Source organism: Giraffa tippelskirchi, chromosome 1 (assembly GCF_054371585.1).
Source record: "Giraffa tippelskirchi isolate mGirTip1 chromosome 1, T2T-mGirTip1v1.2.pri, whole genome shotgun sequence".
NCBI lineage: Eukaryota > Metazoa > Chordata > Mammalia > Artiodactyla > Giraffidae > Giraffa > Giraffa tippelskirchi.
In genome coordinates, this window is record NC_137275.1 from 191,289,575 (window position 1) to 191,314,721 (window position 25,147).

The 25,147-nt window shown below is 46.7% G+C and overlaps 1 protein-coding gene across 22 annotated transcripts in view; it reads left to right on the forward strand.

Moving 5' to 3' along the window:
- The window catches only part of PTK2B (protein tyrosine kinase 2 beta), a 151,428-nt gene that overhangs the window by 67,172 nt on the left and 59,109 nt on the right, over nt 1-25,147 (forward strand). For 19 of the 22 annotated variants that reach the window (XM_081517863.1, XM_081517896.1, XM_081517967.1 and 16 more), the window contains one exon: nt 20,020-20,260. The exons of 2 other annotated variants lie outside the window; for them this stretch is intronic. In XM_081517863.1, coding sequence (XP_081373989.1) covers nt 20,057-20,260 — 204 coding nt within the window. In that variant the 5' untranslated portion in view covers nt 20,020-20,056. Of the gene's footprint in view, nt 1-16,511; nt 16,598-20,019; nt 20,261-25,147 lie in introns of all 22 variants that reach the window. One more of the 22 variants, XM_081517979.1, reaches the window with a different exon arrangement.

Consider the following 25,147-nt stretch of genomic DNA (forward strand, 5'->3'; position numbering starts at 1 on the left):
CACACGGGGAAGCACCAGGCTGTGTCAGGAGGCAGAGGGAATGAGGGGGGAAACATGGGCAAGAGCCTTCTGTGTGATTTTTTTTCTGAATGATATCAGCCCACTCTGGGGCATGGGGGCTGTCTCTGGTTGTCTGATACCTGGCCCTGGGGTGATGAGGACAGGGGGGTAGTGACCAGAGTATGAGAACCCAGTAAATAAGGAGATTAGGAGTGATTAGGGACTCAGCTGGATTTAGAAAAGGAAGAGGAACCAGAGATCAAATTGCCAACATCCATTGGATCATTGAAAAAGCAAGAGGGTTCTAGGAAAACATCTACTTCTGCTTTAGTGACTATGCCAAAGCCTTTGACTATGTGGATCACAACAAACTGTGGAAAATTTTTCAAGAGATGGGAATACCAGATCACCTGACCTGCCTCCTGAGAAATCTGTATGCAGGTCAAGAAGCAACAGTTAGAACTGGACATGGAACAACAGACTGGTTCCAAATCGGGAAAAGAGTACATCAAGGCTGTATATTCTCACCCTGCTTATTTAACTTATATGCAGAATACATCATGAGAAATACTGGGCTGGATGAAGCACAAGCTGGAATCAAGATTGCCGGGAGAAATATTAATAGCCTCAGATATTCAGATAACACTACACTTATGACAGAAAGTGAAGAAGAACTAAAGAGCCTCTTGATGAAAGTGAAAGAGGAGAGTGAAAATGTTGGCTTAAAGCTCAACATTCAGAAAACTAAGATCATGGCATCCAGTCCCATCACTTCATGGCAAATAGATGGGGAAACAGTGACAGACTTTATTTTGGGGGGCTCCAAAATCACTGCAGATGGTGATTGCAGCCATGAAATTAAAAGATGCTTGCTCCTTGGCAGAAAAGTTATGACCAACCTAGATAACATATTAAAAAGCAGAGACATTACTTTACCAACAAAGATCCATCTAGTGAAGGCTATGGTTTTTCCAGTAGTCATGTATGGATTTGAGAGCTGGACTATAAAGAAAACTGAGCACTGAAGAATTGATGCTTTTGAACTGTGATGTTGGAGAAGACTCTTGAGAGTCCCTTGGACTGCAAGGAGATCCAACCAGTCCATCCTAAAGGAAAGCAACCCTGAATATTCATTGGAAGGACTGATGCTGAAGTGAAACTCCAATACTTTGGCCACCTGATGGGAAGAACTGACTCATTTGAAAAGACCCTGATGCTGGGAAAGATTGAAGGCAGGAGGAGAAGAGGACGACAGAGGATGAGATGGTTGGATGGCATCACCGACTCAATGAACATGAGTTTGAATAAACTCCAGAAGTTAGTGTTGGACAGAGAAGCCTGGCATGCTGCGGTCCATGGGGTCACAAAGAGTCGGACATGACTGAGCAACTGAACTGAACTGAACTGAACTGAGGGACTCAGGATTGGCAAGTTTGTAGATGAAAAGCACCTTCTGAAGAATTTGCTAGCAGAGGGAGGAGCAGTCCCTCCAGAGTCAGCGCAGCCCCTGGAGTCAGAGCACCAAACACAGAAATGAGGAAACATGGTGATTAACAAGGCTTAGCCCACGTGCCTGGGGGCTGGGGAGATGGGTTTCTCCAGGTGCCCCAGGAGGGGAGCGCCAGACCAAGTGATGCCCGTGTCTCCTTCCAGCCCAGAGGCGCTGTCAATCAGGTTAGACCTCTGAGCCCGAGGTAACCCAAGAGTCCAGCCTTGGGACCCTGGACCCAAAGGGGTAAACAGACTCAGTCAAAGTCTCAGGTTCACTTCAGAGAAGGGCCTGGAACCCATTGCCCCTTTGGCCACTCTCTGTGGTTAGAAGGGGCTAGAGGGAGCGGGCACGGGGCTAGAGGGAGCGGGCACGGAGTCCTCATGCATAAAAGTCCACAATGGGAGAATGTGGACTAGCCAGCAACGTCTGGGGCTCCTGTTGTTGTTAGTCGCCAAGTTATGTCCAATTCTTTGCAACCCCCTGAACTGTAGGCTGCCAGGCTCCTCTGTCCATAAGATTTTGCAGGCAAGGATATTGGAGTGGGTTGCCATTTCCCTCTCCAGGGGATCTTCCTGACCCAGAGATCAAACCCACTTCTCCTGCCTTTGCATGTGGATTCTTTACCACTGAACCACCTGGGAAGCCCCTGGGGTTCCTAAGGCAGGTCAGAAGTGCAGTTTCTGGTAGTGCAGCAAAGCTCCTGATTTCCCCTCCTCTGCCCTGGAGGCACAAGGAAGACCGGGAACCAGGGTCTGCAAGCAGATGCAGCCTGGAGGGAGGAGGTGCCACACTGGTCTCAGCTTTGTTGGCCTTGCTCCAAGTGTCTCACTTGGGCAGCTTATTTCCCTCCCTGTCATCAGGCTTATCAACTGTGATCCAGTCATTCCCAGCCTGCTGCCTGATATCCTCCCTGTTAAAATAAATTTCCTCTTTCTTTACCCCACCCACTCATTCTGCCTGATAGACCTTGAGTTCTACTCTGCTACTGCTACTGTTCTTAGTAGCTCAGTCATGTCTGACTCTTTGCCACCCCATGGATTGTAGCCCACCAGGCTCTTCTGTCCGTGGAATTCTCCAGGCAAGAAGACTGGAGTGGGTTGCCATTTCCTTCTCCACAGGATCTTCCCGGACCAGGGATCAAACCCATATCTCCTGCACTGGCAGATGGATGCTTTACCACTGAACCACTATTGACTTCACTTTTCCCTAATTACTTCTTTAAAGGCCAAGTCTCCAAATGCAGTCACATCTGAGGGCCTGTGGGGAGGGCTTCAGCACAGGAAGCCCATAGCCCTGTCTCCTGAGGCTGTGTTTTTGCTCTGGCCCCCATGTCTCTCCCATAGTGGGCCTCTCCCCCCCCGAATCCCATCCCCCATTATGCACTTAGCCCTGCTCCCCCCTGAGCCCAGCGTATACAACAAGTGCACTGTGTCCATCCACATCAGGCTCAGCATTCTGCCCATACCAGCTGTTTGCCCTCAGGAGGACTGTGGGCTGCAATGGCACGTGGGGCAGCCCGTGCTCTGGGTTCTTTATTCCTCTCACCTGGCACATGGCCATGTGCAATTAGACACTTGACAAATGATGGCGGTGGTGATGGTGATGTTGACAGCTGAGAATAGCACCAACGAGTGGGAGGTGAGTCTGCTCAACGGGTGCTATGGGGACTAAAGGGGGCAGGTGTGGTTGCCACCCCAGCTCAAGGATGAGCAGGGACCAGTGCCCAGAGTGGACTGAATGTCCTCAGGAGCCACATCAGTGACTACAAGGCCATGGGGAAGATCTGGTCTTCAAAGTCTGTTTGTTGTTGTTTAGTCGCTCAGTCATGTCCCACTCTTTGCGACCCCATGGACTGTAGCCCTCCAGTCTCCTCTGTCCATGGAATTTTCCAGGCAAGAATACTGGAGTGGGCTGCCATTCTCTCCTCCAGGGGATTTTTCATACCCAGGGATCAAACCTGTGTCTCCTGCATTGGCAGGCAGATTCTTTACTGCTAAGTCACCAGGGGAGCCCTTCAAAATCCATGAAGTGAAGTGAAGAGTTAGTCGCTCAGTCATGTCTGAGTCTTTGCAACCCCATGGACTGTAGCCTGCCCAGCTTCTCTGTCCATGGAATTCTCCAGGCAAGAAAACTGGAATGGGTTGCAACTGCCTTCTCCAGAGGATCTTCCTGACCCAGGGATCGAGCCTGGGTCTCCTTCTTTGTACACAGATTCTTTTCCATCTGAGCCAACACATATGCAGCTCTAAAATCCTAAGAACATAAGTCTAGATCCAGAGAGCTGGGACCTGGGGCAGGCTCAGGCCAGGCAAGTCTGCAGGCTGAGTGGTCTCTGGAGGTGTCCAGTTACCATCACACTGGTGCTGGCATAGCTCATCCATATGATTTCTATGGGTTTCTTGAGGTTGGCATTAAGCTGTGTATGTGCAGCAGGTGGTTCTGGTGTGGAATGATTCAAGAGTCCTGCAAACCCTCCTGTTTCCCTGCAGCCTTGCATTTGGAACCAAGACTGGCTGTGCCAACGATAGGTGAAGGGGCAGAGCTCATGATTAGCAGCTCCCGAGGCAGGTCCAGCACTTACTGTTACAGAAAAGTGCCTTTAACACACCACAGGAAAAACCTCTCTAGTACTGAAATTGGTCCCAACATGGGACAAATGAGTTTCTTTGACATGAATGAGTCCTTGTCATGGAAATGTTTGTGTAGATGCTTGAAGGAACCCAGGGATTGTGGATTAGGTATGATTATGACCAAAGCTCAAGGATTTAGTGTTTCCCCAATGCTTTTACTTTTAAATATTGTTGTAATGTTCAGTTGCTAAGTCATGTCTGACTCTTTGCGACCCCATGGACTATAGCACACCAGCTTCCCTGTCCTTCACTCATTTTATTTATAAATTTATTTTTGGCTGCACTGGTCTTCGTTGCTACCCACAGGCTTTCTCTAGTTGCCGACAGCAAGGCTACTCTTTAGCTGCTGTGTGCGGGTTTCTCATTGCGGTGGCTTCTCTTGTTGCGGAGCACAGACTCCAGAGCGTCTGAATTTCTGCAGTTGTGGCGCACGGGCTTATTTGTTCTGCGTCATGACAGATCTTCCCAGATCAGGGATCGAATCTATGTCCCTTGCATTCCAAGGCAGACTCTTAACCACTGGACTGCCAGAGAAGCCCCTCCGAAATGCTTTTATATAGTTTTTTCATTCCTCTTCACAGCAGTTCTAGGGAAGATAGTAGTAACATACCTAAATTTTGTGGGTGAGCACACTGAGGTGCAGAGAGGTAATACATTTTGTCCCAGATAAGTGGCCTGAACCAGGACAGACCTCCAAATATGTGCTTCTTCCAGCATGGTATGAACTTTGTTCTCCCGGAAGGCCTCCTTCAGCTATTGATTGGGAGGCTTTAGTTCTGTTTCCAGCTGAGCATGGACCTTAACTTTTCTAAGCCAGTGTCTCTTCCTCTATAAAGGGATCAGTACCACCTCCAGAGAGAGGAGGAAGGAGAAGGACAAGTGGTCTGTGGACTGTCCCTTTCGACTGCCTGTGTGAGGGGAGATTGTTTCTAGCTTGAAAGTGTGAAAGTGTTAGTCACTCAGTCGTGTCCAGTTCTTTGCAACCCCATGGACTGTAACCCACTAGGCTCCTCTGTCCATGGAATTCTCCAGGCAAGAAAACTAGAATCTCCTTCTCCAGGGGATCTTCCTGAGCCAGGGATCAAACCCGAGTCTCCTGCGTCTCCTGTATTGCAGGCACATTCTTTACCACTGAGTCATTGGGAAAGCCCTGTTTCTAGTTTAGGTCGCCACTGAAATGTAGACTTCATTTCTGGGCAGCAAGAAAGCTCTCCCAAGAGGGCTGTCCACGATGGGCAGGGCAAGGTAAAGACCACAGAAGTGTTAGAGGGAGATGCAGAAGGTTCTAGAAGGCAGAGTCCTCCTCTGTTTAACCCTGTTCCTGGCTGGCATCACCTACATAGTCAGTCCCTATGGGGTCACCTGGACTCTAGCACCCACAGGGGATTCCCTTTTGGTGAGATGGACCTCCTGACAAAGACTCAGGCCCCCCAGTTCTGTGGCTGACACATCAAAGGGTCCCTGCTCTGCTCCCCCACATCAAGATTTCAGCTCTGTGTCTTTGGGAAGGTCACTTGACATCTCTGACTTCAGTTTCCTCACCTACAGATGAGGCAAAAATAAGACAGAAGAGGTAAAAATATGTCATTTATGAGCCCCTTCAGCTCTGGTTCTCACCACCAATGAGTTTATAATCAGTCATTATGTTTTCTCCCTCATCAATATCCCAAATCATTCCTTTTCTTTTTGTACTCATGACTTACCCTTCCCTGCCCTTGTTTCAATGACCCAGGGTCTCTCCTTGGGGCTAATGACCTCAGCTTCCAGACTTTTCCATCTAAGAGGGCCCTTTGGGAGGCATCTAACCTGGTCCAGCAGTTCTAGCCTGGAACTCAGGGCCATTGAAAAGAACATGGGTGGGGGGTGTTGCAAAAATGGAAGCATTTTCAGCCAAACAATGAGCTGAGCTACCCCAGGAACCCCTTTTAAAGTTTGAAACGTTTGTGCTCTAGACTTTGTTGGAAAAAATCTTCCTCTTACCCAATCCTTTCACTTTTTAGATGAGAAAATTGAGGTCCCAGCAGGTGAGGTGACTTGGCATAGTTAACCAAGCAATTTTTTGGCATTTAAGTTAGATGTAATTCAAAAGAATTTACATGCTATAGCTTTTGTGGGTGTATGTGAGGTAACCAGAAAATTCTCAGTCAACAGAAGGAGGGAGGTACCAGAACTGGGTTCCTCTGGAGATCCTACAAGACCTGGCTGTGGGCGTAACCCCTGCTGCTACCCTCCCACCTATTTTTGCCATCTCCCATAGGGAGGGCCCACCGGTGGCTCTCGGCTCCCCACGCCCCTCCTCTGACTCGGGGCCCTTTCTGGGATCTGCTGTGCTCTGCACCCCACCCCCCACCGCATCTCATCTGTGGTGAAGCTGTGGAGGAGTGGGTTGCTGTTCTTTTTTCTGACTTCCTGTGTGCTTCGGAAACCTCAGTGAAAGACCAACTAAAGGAAGAAAGGGCCAAGGACCGTTATGCCAAACACAGACTTACATCCGACATGCGGGGAGCTAGATTCATGACTTTTATAGAACCAGACCCCAAGATTCTGACCCCGGTTTCCTACCTGGCCTCTAGGGAACACAAACACCTGGAAGTAGATAGTGGGATCCTCAATATTTTCAGGCTTGGGTCCCCTATGCTTCGGGAGGTAGCCCAAATGATTCTTGAGAACTATGTATCACTGAAATCAAACGCTTTAAAAGAGAATGCTTACTTACCTCTTTACCACAACCATTTTAATTTCTCTGTCTCCTTTTCTGCATGCAGCTAGTTGTTACCATGGGAGCATATATATTTGTGTAACGAATATGCATCGAATCTTTGGATTTTTTTATATTACTTTAATTGTATATGCCTAAGTAGTCTCTTTATTAAATGCTTTTTAGAACAGACCAGAAGTAATATATGAGTGAAGTTTTATACCTGGGTGAGAAAGACAAAACTATGGAGAAATACCAGGCTCTTTCTTTCTTTCCCTTTCCTTTTTTCTTCCTTCCTTTCCTTGGTTTTTTTTTTTTTTTTTTTTGATGGCACATTGCTGAGCTTTATGCCTATAAACCCCCATTCTCAGGGCCTCCTACTCAAATCATGACTCAAACTTGGGTCCCTAAGGGTCAGTTCTTCCCCATGCTAGCCTGGCCACCTGACGTCAGATTTGTATGCCTGCCTTTGGGTCCATGAGACCTTTTCCTTGCATAGCCCTTGTAAAAGGCTAACAGCAGTTTTGCTACCTTTCGGCCTCAGGAAATTTTGACTTGGGTTTTCCCTTTGTATTTTGTTTTGTTTTTCTAAACAGGGGAGGGAAAAAAATCCTACCACACTTTGAGAAGTGGTTGAGAAGGTAGTGAGAGAAGGGGTATAAGCTGGGGGATTTCTTGCCACTGCACTGAGAGTTTCCCTCCCTTGGAACTACAGGGGCTAGAGTTTTCAAACACCAGAGTTCCCCCAAATTTTCTGATTTTTCTGAGTTCTGAATAACTGAAGCCACCCGTCTCTTGTCTCTCAGTCCATTTCCCAGTAATAGGCTTGGGTAACAACAAGAAACTGAAACAGAAACGAATACTGTACTTTGCACTCAGTCTCAATGACAGCCAGGAGGGTCCCACACTTAAGAATCGTAACTCACTGAGACCTGTCTGCATCAAGTGCTTATCAGACACCACCCTGCTAGTGGGAACCTGCAGCCTGGGAATGGGGAGACCTGGGGTTCAGCCAAGAGTTCTCAGATTTTAGTCTCTCTAAAACTAAGTGCTTACCAGGGAGACAAAGGCCAAACCAGCTGTTCTGCACCCTCAGTGTTATGTATCAGAATCACCTAGGATGTGATTTAAAAAGTAAATGACTAGGCCCCAGCTCAGAGGGTGTCTTCATTCATGGAAACTAAGATGAGACTTCTTGTTCTTTAGTCGCTCAGTCGTGTCCAACTCTTTGCGACCCCATGGACTGTAGCCCACCCAGCTTCTCCGTCCATGGGATTTCCCAGGCAAAATTGCTAGAGTGGTCTGCCATTTCCTTCTCCAGAGGATCTTCCCGACCCAGGGATCAAACCCAAATCTCCTGCATTGGCAGGTGGGTTCTTTGCCACCAAGCCACCACGCTTTGGGATATTTACACACGTAAATTGTTAAAGCAAAACTACTAATATTCAGAGGCTCGCTAAAGAATGGTAAAGCAGACCTTATTCAAGGGAACTACTACAGTGGGTTTTTGCAGTAGGGGAAAGAAATTGAAATAAAACAAGGGAAAGCAGAAATTATTGCCAAGAACCAGAGTGGGGGAAGGGGATCAGTGGATAGACAGAGTAAGAGGATGGGGTATTTCTTTTCTAAGTTAACCTAACAGAATCCTTACCGAAGGCAGGCTACAGCGAGCAGATGTTACCTTGGGGGTGGAAGTGGGGAGCTGTAGAAAGTAGGGAATTCTGACTAAACCCGCTTAGTGAGATTCTTCCTAAAATCTGGACTCTACAAAGACAGGAACAGAAGCTGATATCCGGGCCTAATAGAGCAGAGGGGCTCAGAGGAGCCAGACTAAAATTTGGTCAAGGAGAGACTCTTTATCCATACGTGTATTAGCACATGAGCTCACAGCCAGGTGAAGAAGGTAGAGTCCAAGTGCTGTTAGGTGGTGGCTCAGATGGTAAAGTGTCTGCCTACAATATGGGAGACCCAGGTTCGATCCCTGGGTCGGGAAGATCCTCTGGAGAAGGAAATGGCAACCCACTCCAGTACTCTTGCCTGGAAAATCCCATGGACGGAGGAGCCTGGTAGTCTACAATCCATCAGGTCGCAAAGAGTCGGACACGACTGAGCGACTAAACTTTCAAACTTTCATCAGGTCAAATAGTCCACTGTTTTCACTGTTAGAATTCAGAGCCCCAGAGGGAGTTACCCTGGTGTCTGTGTGCCAAGGCCTCCTCCCCAAGTCGTCCCAGACACAATTATTGCACGGTGTGGCAGTCAAGAGCCCACACTCAGAGCCCTCAGGACAGTGTGGGAATTCCATGTGGTCTCTGCCTCCCCTGTGACCTTTGAGAAGTCATTTTGCTTAGCCTCGGCTTTCCCATCTGTGAGGTGGGTGTTAACAGTACCTACCTTCTCGCTGAACAGGCTTTGTGTGAATTGCTGCCAGTTCTCAGAAGTGAGCCTTCCACGGGTGTGCAGGGGAGAAGGAAGGGAACATGGGCTCAGGGCTGGAGACATGTGGCAAAGAGCCCCCCACCAGGCCTTGCCATGTGCTCTGGTCTCTTGGAGGACTGTCTTGGCCTGAGGGTAACTTTCTGTAGCTCCAGGTTCTCTTGGTAGCTTTTACTGAGCTCCCTCTCTGCCTTTTCACCCCAATTCCAGATTTGAGTGGGATGCTGAAATCCAGATATGGGGTCTGTTTGCTCTCTAGTCAAGCTCTGAGGTAGGAGGATTGGCCATTCTGGGCTACGTGGAGAGCACAGAAAATAAGAGAGTCAGACCATCAGAAGGGGAGCTGGAGGTCAGAAGGAGAGACACGGCCAGCTTCTAGCCTTGTGGGAGCCAGTTAACATTTGCTTATATTTAACCAGAGAGACAGACAGTGTGTGCATTCTCAGTCGTGTCCAACTCTTTGCGACCCCATGGACTGTAGCCCGCCAGGTTCCTCTGTCCATGGGATTTCCCAAGCAAGAATACTATTGTGGGTTGCCATGCCCTCCTTCAGGGGATCTTCCCAACCCAGAGATCAAACCCAAGACTCCTCTGTCTCCTGCATGGCAGGTGGATTCTTTACCACTGAGCTACCTGGGAAGCCAACCTAACAACAAAAGATCTTAACGTCTTTTAACTGTATGTGATTCAGAATGTATTTTGACGTAGTTACGCTCTGTATGTAAGCCCCATTCCCTGTCACTTAACATTTTTAATATAAATATTGGGTTGGCCAAAATTCATTCAAGTTTTTCCATACGATGCTGTAGGGGAACCCAAACGAACTTTTTGGCCAACCCAATATTTTTATGAATTACCGCTGTTCATGTTTTTAAACGGAGTTTATCGTTATGAATATTGCCTAGATAGAATTCCCCCTCAGCATTTCCCTGAGCATTTTGTTCTGATTTCACTTTTACTCTGTTATAAATATTATAGTTATGAACATTTCTGTGCACGTGATCCTTGCTTCCTCTTTAGATATGTGGGGTGTGCATTTCCCAAAGTTGAATAGCCAGGTCAACCTATGTCAGTTACTTGTGTTTTTGTTTTTGTTTTTGTTTTTGAAGTATAGTTGATTCACAATGTTGTATTTGTTTCTGGTATACAGCAAAGTGACTCAGTTATACATATATGTGTGTGTGTGTATTGTGTATTTTTTCATATCTTTTTCCATTAGAGATTATTATAGGATATTGAATATAGTTCTTTGTGCTATACAGTAAATCCTTGTTGTTTATTATATATATATGTATGTATATATATATGTATACACACACACACACACACACACACACACACACACATATATAGTAGAGTTGTTCTGTTAATACAAAACTCCTGACTTATCCCTCTCTATCCCCTTTTCCCCTTTGGTAGCCATAAGTTTGTTTTCTATGTCTGTGAGTCTGTTTCTGTTTTGTGAATAAGTTTATTTGTATTATTTTTTAGATTGCACATATAAATGATGTTATATATTTGTCTTTGTCTCACTTAGTATGATAACCTCTAGATCTATCCATGTTGCTGCAAATGGCAGTATTTCATTCTTTTTTACAGCTGCATAATATTCCATTGTATATATACACCACACCTTCTTTGCCCATTCATCTGTCAGTGGACACTTAGGTTGCTTCCACATCTTGGTTTTTGTAAATAATGTTGCTGTAAACACTGCAGCACATGTGTCTTTTCGAATTATACTTTTCATCTTTTCTGGATATATACCTGGGAGTGGGATTGCTAGATCATATGGTGGCTCTATTTTTAGTTTTTTAAGGAACCTCCATACTGTTCTCCATAGTGCCTGCACCAATTTACATTCCCACCAACAGTGTAGGAGGGTTCTCTTTTCTCCACACCCTCTCCAGCATATATTATTTTTGATAGACTTTTTGATACTAGCCATTGTGACCAGTGTCACATGATGCCTTATTGTAGTTTTTATTTGCATTCCCTAATAATAAGTGATGTTGAGCATCTCTTCATGTTCCTGTTGTCTTCTCTGGAGGAATTTCTGTCTAGGTCTTCTGCCCTTCATCAGTTGTTTTCTATTCAACTAATTTATTCTTCAAGAAGCTGGTTCTGAATCAATTGGCAATTGTACTAGTTTTATTTCAGGTCCATAAACATAAGATTGTATTATTTTCTCCAGCTATGTTGGCTTGTTTAAAAGGTTTGTAGTGGTGCCTCAAAGTGTTTTTTACTAGTATTTTTAACTGCTGAGGATTTTACCCTCTATTTTTAATTTTCCCAAGTCTTTGCACACACAGGTGGCATCCTGTTTACTTGACAGGGCATCTAATTTCACTAAAGTGAAAGGCAATCACTGCAGTGTACAGATTGGGGCCACCAGCATGTTTAATGGCTTGGGTATCTGTGTACAAAAAGCAAATTTGTGTGTCTACTGAAGTTGCAAAGAGCAGCATATTGGAGGCTGTCAGGTGGAGAAGCTTGTTCAGGATGATGTTTTGGTTGTTTTCAAGAGGTACTAGATGAGAAGACAATACCCATACTGTCAGACCTGGGTTTGTACTATCTAGTTGAAAATAAAAAAACTTGAGTTTTCTTTTCATGGTCAATTTTTTTCTGTTTATTAAATGTGTCATCAAAGATAAAATTCTATACACCATGATTATAATATTAATATATTAAAAGACCAATATCCCTTTTGGCACTGCAGGGCTGGAAATTGATGTTTATGTGTGAGCTTTTGTCTGAGCAGAGTTCTGGGGGCCATATCAGAAAAGCAGTGTCCACCTGAGCACAGGAATCACTTGCTGTGTGGAGACAGAGCACGGAGTTGTGGGACTCAGGCTGTGGGCTTTGTTTGTTGGGTTAAGATGGGAAATTCTGAGTTCTGGTCCTGCCTCTGCCACTTAACAGTGACCCCGGGCAAGCTACTTGATCATTTTTCCTCATCCTCCAAATGGGAGTGACTTCTGCCTTGGGAGAGAGCAACAAGATAGCAAGTGAGGGTGCAAACACTCCAGAAATGGGTGCACAGTGGGTATTCTGTGTGTATAAAGACCCTCTTTCCTCCCACCTGTCTGTTGCACTTTTTAAATATTTTTTAATGTGGATAATTTTTCAAAGTCTTTATTGAATTTGTTACAGCATTGTTCCTATTTTGTGTTTTGGTTTTTTGGCCGTGAGTCATGTGGGATCTTAGTTCCCCAACCAGGGATTGAACTTGCACCCTTTGCATTGGAAGGCGGGCGAAGTCCCAACCACTGGACTACCAGGGAAGTCCCTGTTGTACTTTTTTGAAAACAATGACCTGGATGGGGGGAGTGGGTCCATCTCTTGCATGGCAGCCCTTCAACCATTTGAAACCAGCCATCCAGTCCTCACTTCCCAGGACTCTCGTCTCTCTTTAACCTCAGGGTCGGCCCTCCAGGTTCCCAGGGCTCTGAGTGTCCTGGGATGTTCATCTTAGAACACAGCCTATCAAACCTTGGGGCCCTAGACCACCAGTTCCATAGATGCAGTTGTTTCCATGCAGAGCCCCGGGGGGAAATCACCATCCTTATATTAGGGATTTTTCTAGTAACTCCAACAGTGTTAACTTTTTGGCAGCTATTTCATGGTGACACAGCTTAAACCCCACTTTTTAATCCATGCTGTTGCTCAACCACATCTTCCTCATCCCAGATTGGGGAAGATTTTTTTTCTCTACATGAAGAACTTCACATTTAGCCCATTTCACTGGTTGCATTCTGTTCCCCTTGGTATGTCTTCCCTCTCATGCAGATGTCAGGGGTCCTTCAGCCAGAGCCACAGTCTCCCCTAATCCTGTGCTGATCATGGTGCTTCTTGTCTGACAAGCACACACTCCTTAAAGCCAAGTGCAGCGGTATGAACAAAGGCCAGTTCGAACAGCCATTGGTCACACAGCCATTGGTAACACAGACATTTGATCAGTTGTTGGGGAAACCATTTGACCAGTTGTGAATTCACCTGCTTGTTATCTAGCCTCCTCATTCACTTCTCAGGAAAGTGGGGAAGAGCTCAAAACACCCAGTGGAGCATGGATTCATCATGGTACTGAATTTCCCAGCCCAACAACCAACACTGAAGCACACACAGAAAGAGAAATGGGATTTGCTGCAGCTGAAAGCTGGGAGAAATGGAAAAGGCTGAGACTGGGACTCATAGTGGAGAAGTTGGAGAATTTAGTTGACGGTTAATGAGGACGGGATGTGGCTTTGAAAACTACAACTTTTAGGAAACTGGAGAGAAACAGAAGCTCCTTGAAAGAAGGAGCGAATCTTAACATTCTGTGTTTCTGGGTCTTCCCTGGTGGTCCAGCGGCTAAGACCCCATGCTCCCATTGCAGGGGGCCAGGGTTTGATCCCTGGTCAGGGAGCTAGATCCCACATGCCCCAACTAAGGGCTCTCCTGCCCCAACTAAAGTTCCCACGTGCTGCAATGAAGGTCGAAGATCCTGCCTGCCACAACTAAAACCTGGACAAGACAAATAAATACAATAATTATATACTTTTTAAAAATTCTGTGCTTCCATATACCTTATAGTATGTTGCTATCTTGCAGTACTGGCTGGCCATACCACTGCCAAGAGCAGGCGACATCCAGGGTCAGAGGTGGGCTTGAAGCAAGTGCTCTAGTCTCTGCCCCCATCCCACTCCTGAGTCTCTCCCTGATAAAACCCTGCAGTGCTGGAACCAGCGTGAGACACCCTTCTCTCCCCGAGTCTGCTGTCAGTGAGGTCACACTGGTAGCTTGAAATCAGAGATGCCAGAAGCATTTACACCAGAGAAATCAGCAAACACTGCAATTGAGCCATCTTTCCTCTGGATTGCTGGTGGTGAAACTCATGTGCATGCTCAGTCACTTAAGTCCTGTCCAACTCTTTGCAACCCCATAGACTGTAGCCCGCGAGGCCCCTCTCTCCCTGGGATTTCCCAGGCAAGAATACTGGAATGGGTTGCCATTCCCATCTCCAGGAGCTCTTCCTGACCCAGAGATGGAACCTGCATCTCCTGCATTGGCAGGTAGATTCTCTACCACTGAGCGACCCAGGAAGCCCGTTGTGAAACTTGTACAAAGGCGTTATCTGAGCCTCTCCTCCTGCCTCCCATCTCTCGCCTGTGCTTCATTGTATGGCCCAAATTCTTTTTCTAAATGAAAATCTGCCTCTCCATGGGGTGGTATGTTGCCACCACCTCCTCTCATTTTCCAACAGCCCTTCAGCACCCTCCTGGCCAGCCCTGTATCATGTCACATGATTTCCTGATCTTGCTGTGTCCCCTTTTCCTGAGACTCCAGGGGCCCAGAGGCAAGTCCTCTTCTGTGGTCCTCTGACACCTAGGGGAGACCCCATTAGATCCTGTAACACATTGTGGCTGCTTTGCTTGATCCTTTTCGTTTTTACTGGATGAGTCCCTGCTGGATGGGGACCCTCTTCCCTCTTCTGTTTATCTTCTTATCTCTGGATTCTGGCATGCCTCCTGAAACATAGCAAAGCAGAGAGAGAGAGAGAAAAGTGGGGGGAAGGAAGGGGGAGAAGGGGAAGGGAAGAAGAAGAAAAAGGAGGAAGGAAAAAAGGAAGGGAGGGAGGGGGAGAAAACCTGGCCAGCCCAAATTGCTCCTGAACTGGCCAGTTAGAAGCAAGGGGAGGGGGATTCTGTGAAGGGTTGGGGAAACAGGGGCACCCAGAAGTCACCAGGAGGTTAAAAGGCTCTGCCCAGCTGTAGGGCTCAGAGCCCTTGAACTAGTGAGAGAACAGAGGTTCTGTGAACAAGGAAGGGCAGGTGCTGCACCTCAGCCAGCCCCCTCCCGCCCCCTGAAAGCCAGCCACAGTCAGGTGACCTCTGGTCACAAAGTGCTGGCAAGAGAATGATCCGGAGTGGGTAATGTGTGTGGAGGTGGCGGGCTGAAAACGCGATAGAGTCTCAGCAGAGGTTTTTTGAATGACATTGAATTAGAGCTGGCATTAATCACAACCTTCCTGGGTCCTTCCTTTGCAAGGTTAGTGGGAAGGGATGCTTGGAGAGGAGGGGAAGGGATTAAACAAGTGATGGATTGGGCTTCCCCAGGGCGAGCAGAATGCTGCCACCCAGCGGGAACTGGGGTTTGAAAGGGCTTGGGCTGGGGAGGGGCACTGCGTGGAGCCAGTAGGGCCCGGCTTCCCAGAAACACAGGCCTGGCTCCCCAAGACTGCAAGGTCATTGCCAAAGTGGCTGTTCTCAGCAGGCCTCTGCAGAGGAAAGGCATGTGTTCCCCATTTTGTTGATGTGGAAACGGTAAGAGGAAGTGACTCAGAGACAGAGTGGAAATAAAATGTGTGTCTCATGACATTCTGGCTTCTGCTGGATGCAGAGGACTGGCCTTTCAACTGTGTACTGGGGTGCCTCCTTCCATGTACAGAACAGATGATGGCTCTAAGTGTGAGCAGAGGGTAGGAGGTGGAGGTGATCTTTTCAGGTGCCAAGGTAGATGGAGCTAGTGGGCACTGGTACTGGAGATAGGAAGGATTGTCACAACCCCCTGAGCCTTGACTTACTGGCTCTGTTTAATCTTTTACAAGTGGACACTGGTATTGGGTTTCTGGTTCTTCTGCCAAGTCACAGGCATTTTAAGAAATACACAAGCCAGGGAGTCTATCTAAGTAATCTCTGATTTTTCAGAATATTCTCTAGGATAGGTAACGTTAGCCTCTTATTCCAAGAAAGGAAACTGAGGTCTTGAGAGGTATCCTTGTCCAGATCACACAGCTGATAAGCAGCAGAGACTGAAGGCCACCACACTGCCTAACTTTGAAATCCCTCGTGAGTAACGCCCCAGACTTGTGCAGCATGGCAGCCCCGAGGACATGAGTTTTAAACCAGGTTCAAATGAGTCAGGTGTCTGTGCTCTCTTCCTGATACTGTGCCATCTTCCTGACTAATGGTGCCCTGTCCCTGCTCCCTGAAATCCAGGGCAGAACTTCCAATCCTCAAGACTTTGCCTTTTACCCTTGGAACTCCCAGTGTCACCTCAAGTCTGGTTGCCCAAGAGGCCCAGCTTCAATGTCAGTTGCCAAAGGCTATTACTGTCATCTCAAAAATTAATGAACATTGGAAAACCAGACCAAAAAAAAAAAAAAAAAGGTGGAAAAACAAAGAATGAAAGACTGCCCCTGCACCTCAAATGGAATACATTGAGCTTTATGATGGATTCTCTATGATGTCCTTATTTTTCTCATTTTGCCAAGGACACAGCAAAATATAACCAAAGGCCATCATCCACGTGCCAGCTGCTATTTGGGAATTCTGTCCCATCCCAGCTCGACGTCTCAAGGTACAAGGGCTAGTTGGTGGCAGAGCCAGACACTTGGTTGGCAGTATGTGATACCATGGGCCCTCTAATCTTTGGCAACTCAGCGGCCTTAATTCTCTGCCCTTACCAGTTGTGTGATCTGGACTAAGTCACCTCACTGGACCTCTCTAACATTACCTATCCTGCAGACTCTTTCTAGAGAATGAAAGATTGCTTACACAAGCTCCCTAACACACAGTATGTGTTCAGTAAGATGTAACATTACCCTGCAACGTCTTCAAAAACAAGAGTATATTTTTCTAACAGAAACAGACTCACAGACTTAGAGAATGAACTCGTGGTTGCCAGGGAGGAGGATGGGAAGAAGGGATAGTTAGGAAGTTTGGGATGGATGTATACACACTGCTATATTTAAAATAGATAGCCAACAAGGACCTACTGTTTAGCATAGGAAACTCTTCTCTATGTTGTGCGGCAGCCTGAGTGAGAGCGGGGTTGGGGAGAGAATGGATACATGTATATGTATGGCTGAGTCCTTTCACTCTCCACCTGAAACTATCACAACATTGTTAATCAGTTATTGTTCAGTTGCTAAGTCATGTGTGACTCTTTTCAACCCCATAGACTACAGCACACCAGGCTTCCCTGTCCTTCACTATCTGCTGGAGTTTGCTCAAACTCATGTCCATTGAGTTGTTGATGGTATCTAACCATCTCATCAGCTACACTCTAATATAAAATAAAAAGTTAAAAATAAATAAATCTCCTAATTTTCCCCCTGCCTCCTTCAGGCAGGTAAATGTCTAGTGTTCAAGAAGAGTGCCTTGTATTTTTTTCCTGAAGTCTTCAGGAACTCAGAGACTATTCAGCTTCCCCCAGTGCCCTTGGCAGGTCTTGTCCAAGATGTTCTTAGGGCCAATCAAAACTTTTCCTGTTTTAATTTGAGCCCATTTCCTTGTGTTTGTTATTCTTTGGCTCTGACTTGGGCAGATCTGGGGGTTGGGAGGCAGCCCAGAGCCCACACTGGCTCACTGCCAGGGTTTTCCCGGGGGCAGTGGGACGGTCTCTACTCTGCCAGTGCTCACAGGGTCTGGGGCTGGCCGGGATGCAGGGAGAAGGAGTCGCCAGGCTGAGGTCCAGGTCTGGACTGGAGGAACAGGCAGAGGTTTTGACTCACACATGGAGAGCCAGAGGATTTTGTGATCATCAAAATCCAGAGGCAAGCTGTCAGTGAGAGATTCAAGTTATCAGGCAAAGTCTGGAGGAACAGGCAGGTTGTGTTGTCAGGAAGCACGAGCTAGAGTCAGTGGGTTATCCTCCTGTCTTCCTCACTGCTTCCACTGCCATACGTTGTTAGATTGAAATCAGCCATGGTAGGCTGGGAAAGAAGACCATGCATGAGGCTGAGGGCTGTTTTCTCTAAGACCCCAAAGGCAGGTAACTGAGGCTTTGATTACAGAACACCTTTCAGTTACTCAGCTTCAGGGAGTTCAGGAGGGATCCCTTTGGCAGTTCACTACAGATCTGTACTGACAGCTGGTGGTTTCGGATGCCCTTGAGGGAGTTACCATGTGTCATCATATATGTGGGCACCACCTTTCTGGACTGAGGTCTTTTGCCCAGACTCTTAAGTCCCTTCAGGACCTGTCATGACCACGTCCTAGCTTGGGAAGGGGTGACACTTTCTAAGCCAGGAGGGTTTAGGACTCTTCACAGACTGGGATGTTCCATGCTGGGCTGACACTTTTTTTTTTTCTTGCATGGAGTTTGTGCCAATGTCAGTGGTATCAAGGTACAGAGGTTTCCCATCTACCCCCTGCCCTCAAACATGCATAGTTACCCTGGTTACCAACATCCCCAACCAGAGTGGTACACTCATTACATTCTGGTGTGTGGTGTATGTTCAATCACTCAGTCATGTCCAACTCTTTGAGACCCCATGGACTGTAGCCTGCCAGGCTCCTCTGTCCATGGAATTTTCCCATCAAAAATACTGGAGTGGGTTATCATTTCCTTCTCCAGGGGATCTTCCCAACCCAGAGATTGAACCTGCGTCTTCTGCTTGGCAGGAAGATTATTTACCACTGAGACACCTGGGAAGCCCAAGTCCTTATTAGTTATCTATTTTATATGTAGTAGTGTGTATATGTCAGTACAAATCTCCAATTTATCCCTCCCCTCCCCTTACTCTCTGGCAACCAGAAGTTTGTTTTCTACATCTGTGACTCTATTTCTGTTTCATGAATAAGTTCACTTGTCACTCCATCCTTCGGCCCCCAACTCCTAGTCTAGGAATGTTCCCCTAAAATCACAGTCTCTTGTTAGAAGGGAGAGAGTTCTCTGTAGGAATGGGTTTTGATGAGAACTAAACTTAGTCTAGAACGGAACTTCCCAACCTAGCCTGAATGTTAGAAACATCCTTGGAAACTTAAAAATACCAATGCCAGGCCTCCCCCAGACCACCTCACTGACAATATCTGGGCATGGGTCTGGATTTAGACTTTCTTAACAGCTTCCCAGGGGATATTAATGCACAGCCAAGGTTGGCATCTCCAGTCTTGTGTCAGACTTCCTTTGCTCCCTTCGAGTATTCCTACTTTAGGCCAGTGGTAGTAAACCCTACAGAGCTGTTGTTGGATCAATAAGCCAGGGCCAATGTTGGCTGAGATTCAGGGTGAGCTGAAGATTCCTAGGATGCTTATAGTCCATGTAGATGTCAACCAAACTGTCATCAGAACTGGGCTGGATCTTCTAGGGGCCCAGTCGCACCCCCTAGCCCCCTTGACACCCCTCCCCCAGCAGAAAGACTTCTCAGATTGGGATGCCAGGGTGCCATCTGATATGGTGACAGATGCTCTGGGAGATGACTTCCAGTGGGACCGAGGCTGCCAGCCCTGAAACCCAGGCTGGTGGCTGCAGGTGGGTGCGGGCAAAGCCATCAGCCCCCGGCTGGTCCCCCACCTGGGCCCTTTGCTGGCTTCCCCATCCCACTGCCCTCCAGGCTACCCATTCTCCACTTCCATTTCTTCCCAGCTTTTCCCCGCTTGTCCCTGTTTCTCTCCTGCTATTTTCTACTGTCTTGCTCTTCACTTTTTCTGCTCAGCTGTGCCTTGGAATCATACTGGGGCCGCCTCCTCTCACAGCTGCGTTTGCAAAGTGTGGGCCCCTTGCCTAGGAGCCAGTGTGGGAGGAGGAAAGTGATGGGGACAAGGGGCCCCTCACAGAGAGCGCCTGCCTGCACTCACCAGGTTCTCTGGCTGGTACCTGGATGTTCATTCAGACTGCTTCTTTGTGCTTCCGCTTCCCCATCCTCCAAGCCGGATGCCTTTAAGGGGCGTCTTCAAGAGTAGGAGGATGTGTGCTTGCTGGGTGCTGCCCCTGGGGGGTGAGGCAGGTGGGCCCACGCCCATCATTTCAGGGCCATCCCTCTGCTGTCTCTGCAGGACTGCGATGTGCTGGTCCTAGCCGCTGTCAGAGAGGATGTCCGGAGTGTCTGAGGCTCTGAGCCGAGTGAAGGTGGGCACATTACGTCGGCCTGAAGGCCCTCCAGAGCCCATGGTGGTGGTGCCAGTAGACGTGGAAAAGGAAGACGTGAGGATCCTCAAGGTCTGCTTCTATAGCAACAGCTTCAACCCTGGGAAAAACTTCAAACTGGTTAAATGCACTGTGCATACCGAGATCCGGGTGAGTGTGGCGGGCGCTACCTGCTCCATCCGTTTGTCCGTCTCTCCCTCACTCTTCCTGGGTGGCTGAGCATCCCTCCTTCAGCCTGACAGCTCTTCTGTATCCACTCCCTGGATGGTGAGAAGGGGTGGGCACCAGAGGGATGCTCTCCTCCTGCAGCTCTGGGCTTCCTCTCCAAGGCTCTGCAGCTCTGGGGGCGGGGGCAGAGTGTGTAGCCTTCCTTCAAACCCTAGGTCATTTGCTCAAGCTTTGATTTATCTCATTTCAACTTGTTCCTTATTTATGACATTTGAGGCTCTGCAAGGGATATACGTGCTCCCTCCCCCCTCAAAGAGTTCACACTCTCATGGAATTGGGATACACAAGTGATTGCATTGAACACAGAACAAGAGTGATTTTCCCAGACATGCCCTGGATGCTTAGAAAAGGGAGCTGTGGAGGCATTTAGAGGATGGTAATAAACTAGAGATGTCCTTGACCAGGTGCCTGGTTGCCAGGCTCTTTCTGAGGCTGTACTTCAACTGGTTCATTCTCATCCAGAGTTATAGACTCTGTTTTGCAAATCCAAGTACCCACAGTCACCAGGGCACCTTGACACCAGGAAGCCAACTCACCTTAACCAAATGTATGAGAGCTTGTCATCAGAAGCAGAGCCACAATACACCGATTATTTTTAAATGCGACATTTATTGCACAATTCCTATATACATGGGGCTTCCCTGGTGTCTCAGATGGTAAAGAATCCACTTGCAATGCAGGAGACCCAGGTTCAATCCCCAGGTCAGGAAGATCCCCTGGAGAAGGACATGGCAACCTACTCTAGTATTCTTGCCTGGAGAATCCCACGGACAGAGGAGCCTGGTGGGCTACAATTCATGGGGTCACAAAGAGTCGGACATAACTAAGCAACTAACACTTTCCTTTCTTTCCTATATACATGCCTGAATCAATCCCTCTACATTATCTGGTTGAACCTTTGAGATAGATACAGCAAGGATATCGCTTTCCACTGCTCTGAGTATTCTTTTCTGATGATGCAAAAGTAAGCCAAAGCCAAATTGATTCTCCAGAGCTGGCTTTGCTGGGTTTGTCATTTGAACAAAGGAAGCAGGAGGATCTTGGGAACACTCATCAGATCTGAGAGAACTGGATGAAACATCTCCAGTCCTGTAATCACCAACCCTGCCATGTCCCGGAAGTCAGCATTTCCCAGACTCGGCAAGCGTCTCTTCCAGTCGACACTGGCAGCAGCCTCTCCACGTCTGTGCAATTGGCTGCCTTCTGTCTGTAACAGCACATGCTGTGCTTCAACACACCGAGCCGAATGTAATTGATTAGGTCGCTGTCTTGGCCTATTGTCACAATGGATTCTGAGTTGGTTCTTCCCTCTGTTTCCTATAACTGATCTGATGAGGGCCTTGTCTACATCTTATGGTTCCAGATATGTGTGTACAATTGTGTCCTGGGAGTAAGTCCTAGGCACTTTCCTCCAAAAGGATGTTTTCAGATCTCCTTAACTCTCTATTTCTTGAGCCTTCCTTTGGGTATATCATCTTTGCAGATAGCTAATGCCATCTACAATGGGGTTTACTAATTTAATTTCAGAAGGCAACCCAATTTCCATGTTTGGAGCACCTCCTTGCCCTTTGGGGCTGAAACCCAAAGAGCATGTGGTTAGCCTAATCAGATTAGGATGTGCTCTGTGGTGTGCATGCATGCTAAGTTGCTCAGTCATGTTCAACTCTTTTCGACACCATGTACTGTAGCCCATGTTCCTCTGTCCATGGAATTTCCCAGGCAGGAATAGTGTGGATAGCCATCCCCTTCTCTAGGATACCTTCCCAACCCAGGGATCGAACCCAGGGCTCCTGCATTGCAGGCAGATTCTTTACCATCTGAGCCACCAGGGAAGCCCGTGTTCTGTGGAGGTACAGTGAAAAGGGACCCGAAAGGATTGGTGGATTGGAAGAGGCAGTACTGAAGAGGGGTTTCTAAGAGGAGGACATGGCAAGAACAAAGACAGGGAGGCTGCTAAACAGTGAGTAGTTGGGTTTGGCTGGGGCATGGGTTATATTTAGAAAAGTATCTAGAGTCAAGATCAGAAAGGAAATTTGATGGCGGATAAGGGAGGGCCTAGAATATCAAGCTGAAGAATCTGGGCCAGACAGGCACTAGAGACACACAGCTTTCAAGCAAGAGAGAGGCTTTCCTGGAGCTGTCTGATGTCTTGCTGGGCGCTTAAGGGGAAAAAATACAATAGCCTACAGAAAGGGCAAGGAGACCTGAGCTTAGAAAGAATGGCTCAGGGACTTCCCTGGCCATCCAGCGATGAAGACTTCACCTTCCAATGAAGGGGGTCCAGGTTCAACCCCTGGTCAAGGAGACTGGTGGCCAAAAAAACAAAACACAAAACAGAAGCACTGTTGTAACACATTCAATAAAGACTTTAACAATGATCCACATCAAAAAATCTTAAGAAAAAATGAAGAATGGCTAGTACTTGAAGTATTATCTGGAGAAGTATGAAAACAGAGGTGGAAAAAGAACAAAGAAAGAAGTGATAGCCTCCTAGGAGTTTATGTCCCAGCCTTCTGATTTTTCCTGTTTCACATCTGTCCTAGAGGCAACATGTCACCTGCTCATTGAAAACAGCAATGGCTTTAAAATAATTGAAAACAGCAATGGCTTTAAAATCATCTAGACCTTGAGCTTGATACCAGTCCACCCTTACTGGTTGTATGACCTTAGACCCAACACTTAGCCAACCTGGCTCAGTCCCCTCACCTAGGGATTATGCCTGCCTGTAGCCTCATTGTTAAGGATCAGAGATGATAGATGAGAAGCATCCAGAATATAGCAGGAGCTCAGTCCTTGGAAGTTATTGACTGTGTGGGTATTATGTCTTTACCCTGCTCAAGAATCTCCAAGGGTTTCTAATTGCCTGTAGAATAAAATTAAAATTATCTTCTTTCAGTGTTTATCCACTTAGCTGTCATATCTTTAAGTAAAGTAAGATGATCAGATTTGTATTTTGAAACAGTTTGTAGTGCCCTGCAAGATGTTAGGAAGTACATTCTGGAGAAGGTTTTTTTATGGTCAAAGGAGTTTGGAGATGCTTGGTTAAATAATTCTGAACCAATTCCTTTGTGACAGGACTTCTTAGAATCTTTAATATGCTGTTCTGCATGATGGGTTCTAATAAAGAGCCACAGTGGTGATTTTCTCTTAAGTCAGTCATTTCTTATTTGCCTAAGAAACCCTTTCTCATATAAGTTGGACAACCAGTTCTCTGAGAAATCATTTAGGGATCTGTTTTCCCTCAACTCTGACCAAAGTACAAAAAGCGTAGGAGAGAGGAAAGGCTGGTGAAAGGCAGAGGAATTAGAAAGCCATAGCTGTAGTGTAGGTGGGATATGATGAACTAAGGGAGTGGCATAGGTTACAAAGACAAGTCAACAGATCCAAGTGCATCTAAACAGGCAGAGTCAATACAACTTGATGATTAACTTGATGTAGGGAGGAAGAGAAAGAAAGGAAACAAGGATGATTCAAGCTTTTGCTCGGGCAACTGAATGGGCGTTGGTACCATTCATTGAGATACCAACAGAGAAAGGAAGGGCGTTCTGAGATTTCAGGTTTATGAGTGTTCTGTTTGACATCTTTATGAAACACCCTCATAGAGAAGCATGGACTTGGAGCTGAGGAAGGAGAAAGGCCCTAGAGATGAGGATTTGGGAGTTGTTATGCACTGGATATCATATGAATAGGTAGGATCACCCATGGAGAATGAAAAGAGCAAAAAAAAAAAGGTTCTAAGTAGGAAACCTTGGGCAATCAAATTCTAAGGGGCTGATAAAGAGAGGCACATGAAGAAAAAAAGAAGAATCATCCAGAGGAAGATGAAAAGAACCAAGAGAGAAGGAAAGAGAGACAAAAGAAGAATAAACTTTGAGGAAAGAGTGGTTAGCTGTGTCAGATTCTCAGAAAGGTCAAGTCAGATAAGGCTAAAAATAGACTCATTGACTTCACCAGCAGGTGCTATAATGCTCTTTTTCTGGTCAGTTTCAATGAAAAGATGGGGGAAGAAGCCAATGTGCAGTCAGTTGGAGAGCAGGGACAGTGAATATTACCATTCCAGAGAGACTTTGCTCATGTAAGGAAGGAAAGAGGAAAAGGCAAGAGGAACAGTGTCACTGGCAAAGGAAAGAGCTTTTGCTAAGATCCTGAAATGACCAATACACCTGTCAGTTTTGAGGTAAAGGATGTCCAAGGTTGACTAGTTAACCCATGTTAACGATTTTGGATTTTACCCCATCTTCCATGGAGAGCTACTGATATAGTTAAAATATGTGAGTGACATGAGATTGTGTTTTTAAAAGATCACTTGGGTTACACAGTGAAAAATAGATTGGAGAGGGCAAGAATGGTTGTGTGAAGATGTTAGGGGACTATTGTGATGATCCAGATAAGAGATGATGGTAGTTTAGATTAAGACTGTAGCCATGGAGGTGATGGTAGTGATCATGATGGTGATGGTAATCTTGATAGGGTTGATGGTGCTGGTGGTGGTGATAATGGTGCCAGTGGTAATGATGGTGATGATGATAATGATGACATTTATGGTGATGGTGATGACAGTGATGATGATGGCAGTAGTAGTGATGGTGACGGTGGTGGTGATGGTGAGGATCAATGATGATGGTGATAATGTTGATGGTATTGATGGTGATGATGATGATGGTGGTGCTATGGTGATGATGGTGGTGACAGTGATGGTGTTATGATAATGATGGTGGTATGATGGTGGAGATGATGAAAATGTTGATGGTATTGATGATGGTGATGATGGTAGTAGTGATGTAATAGTGGTACTGCTTATGGTGGTAG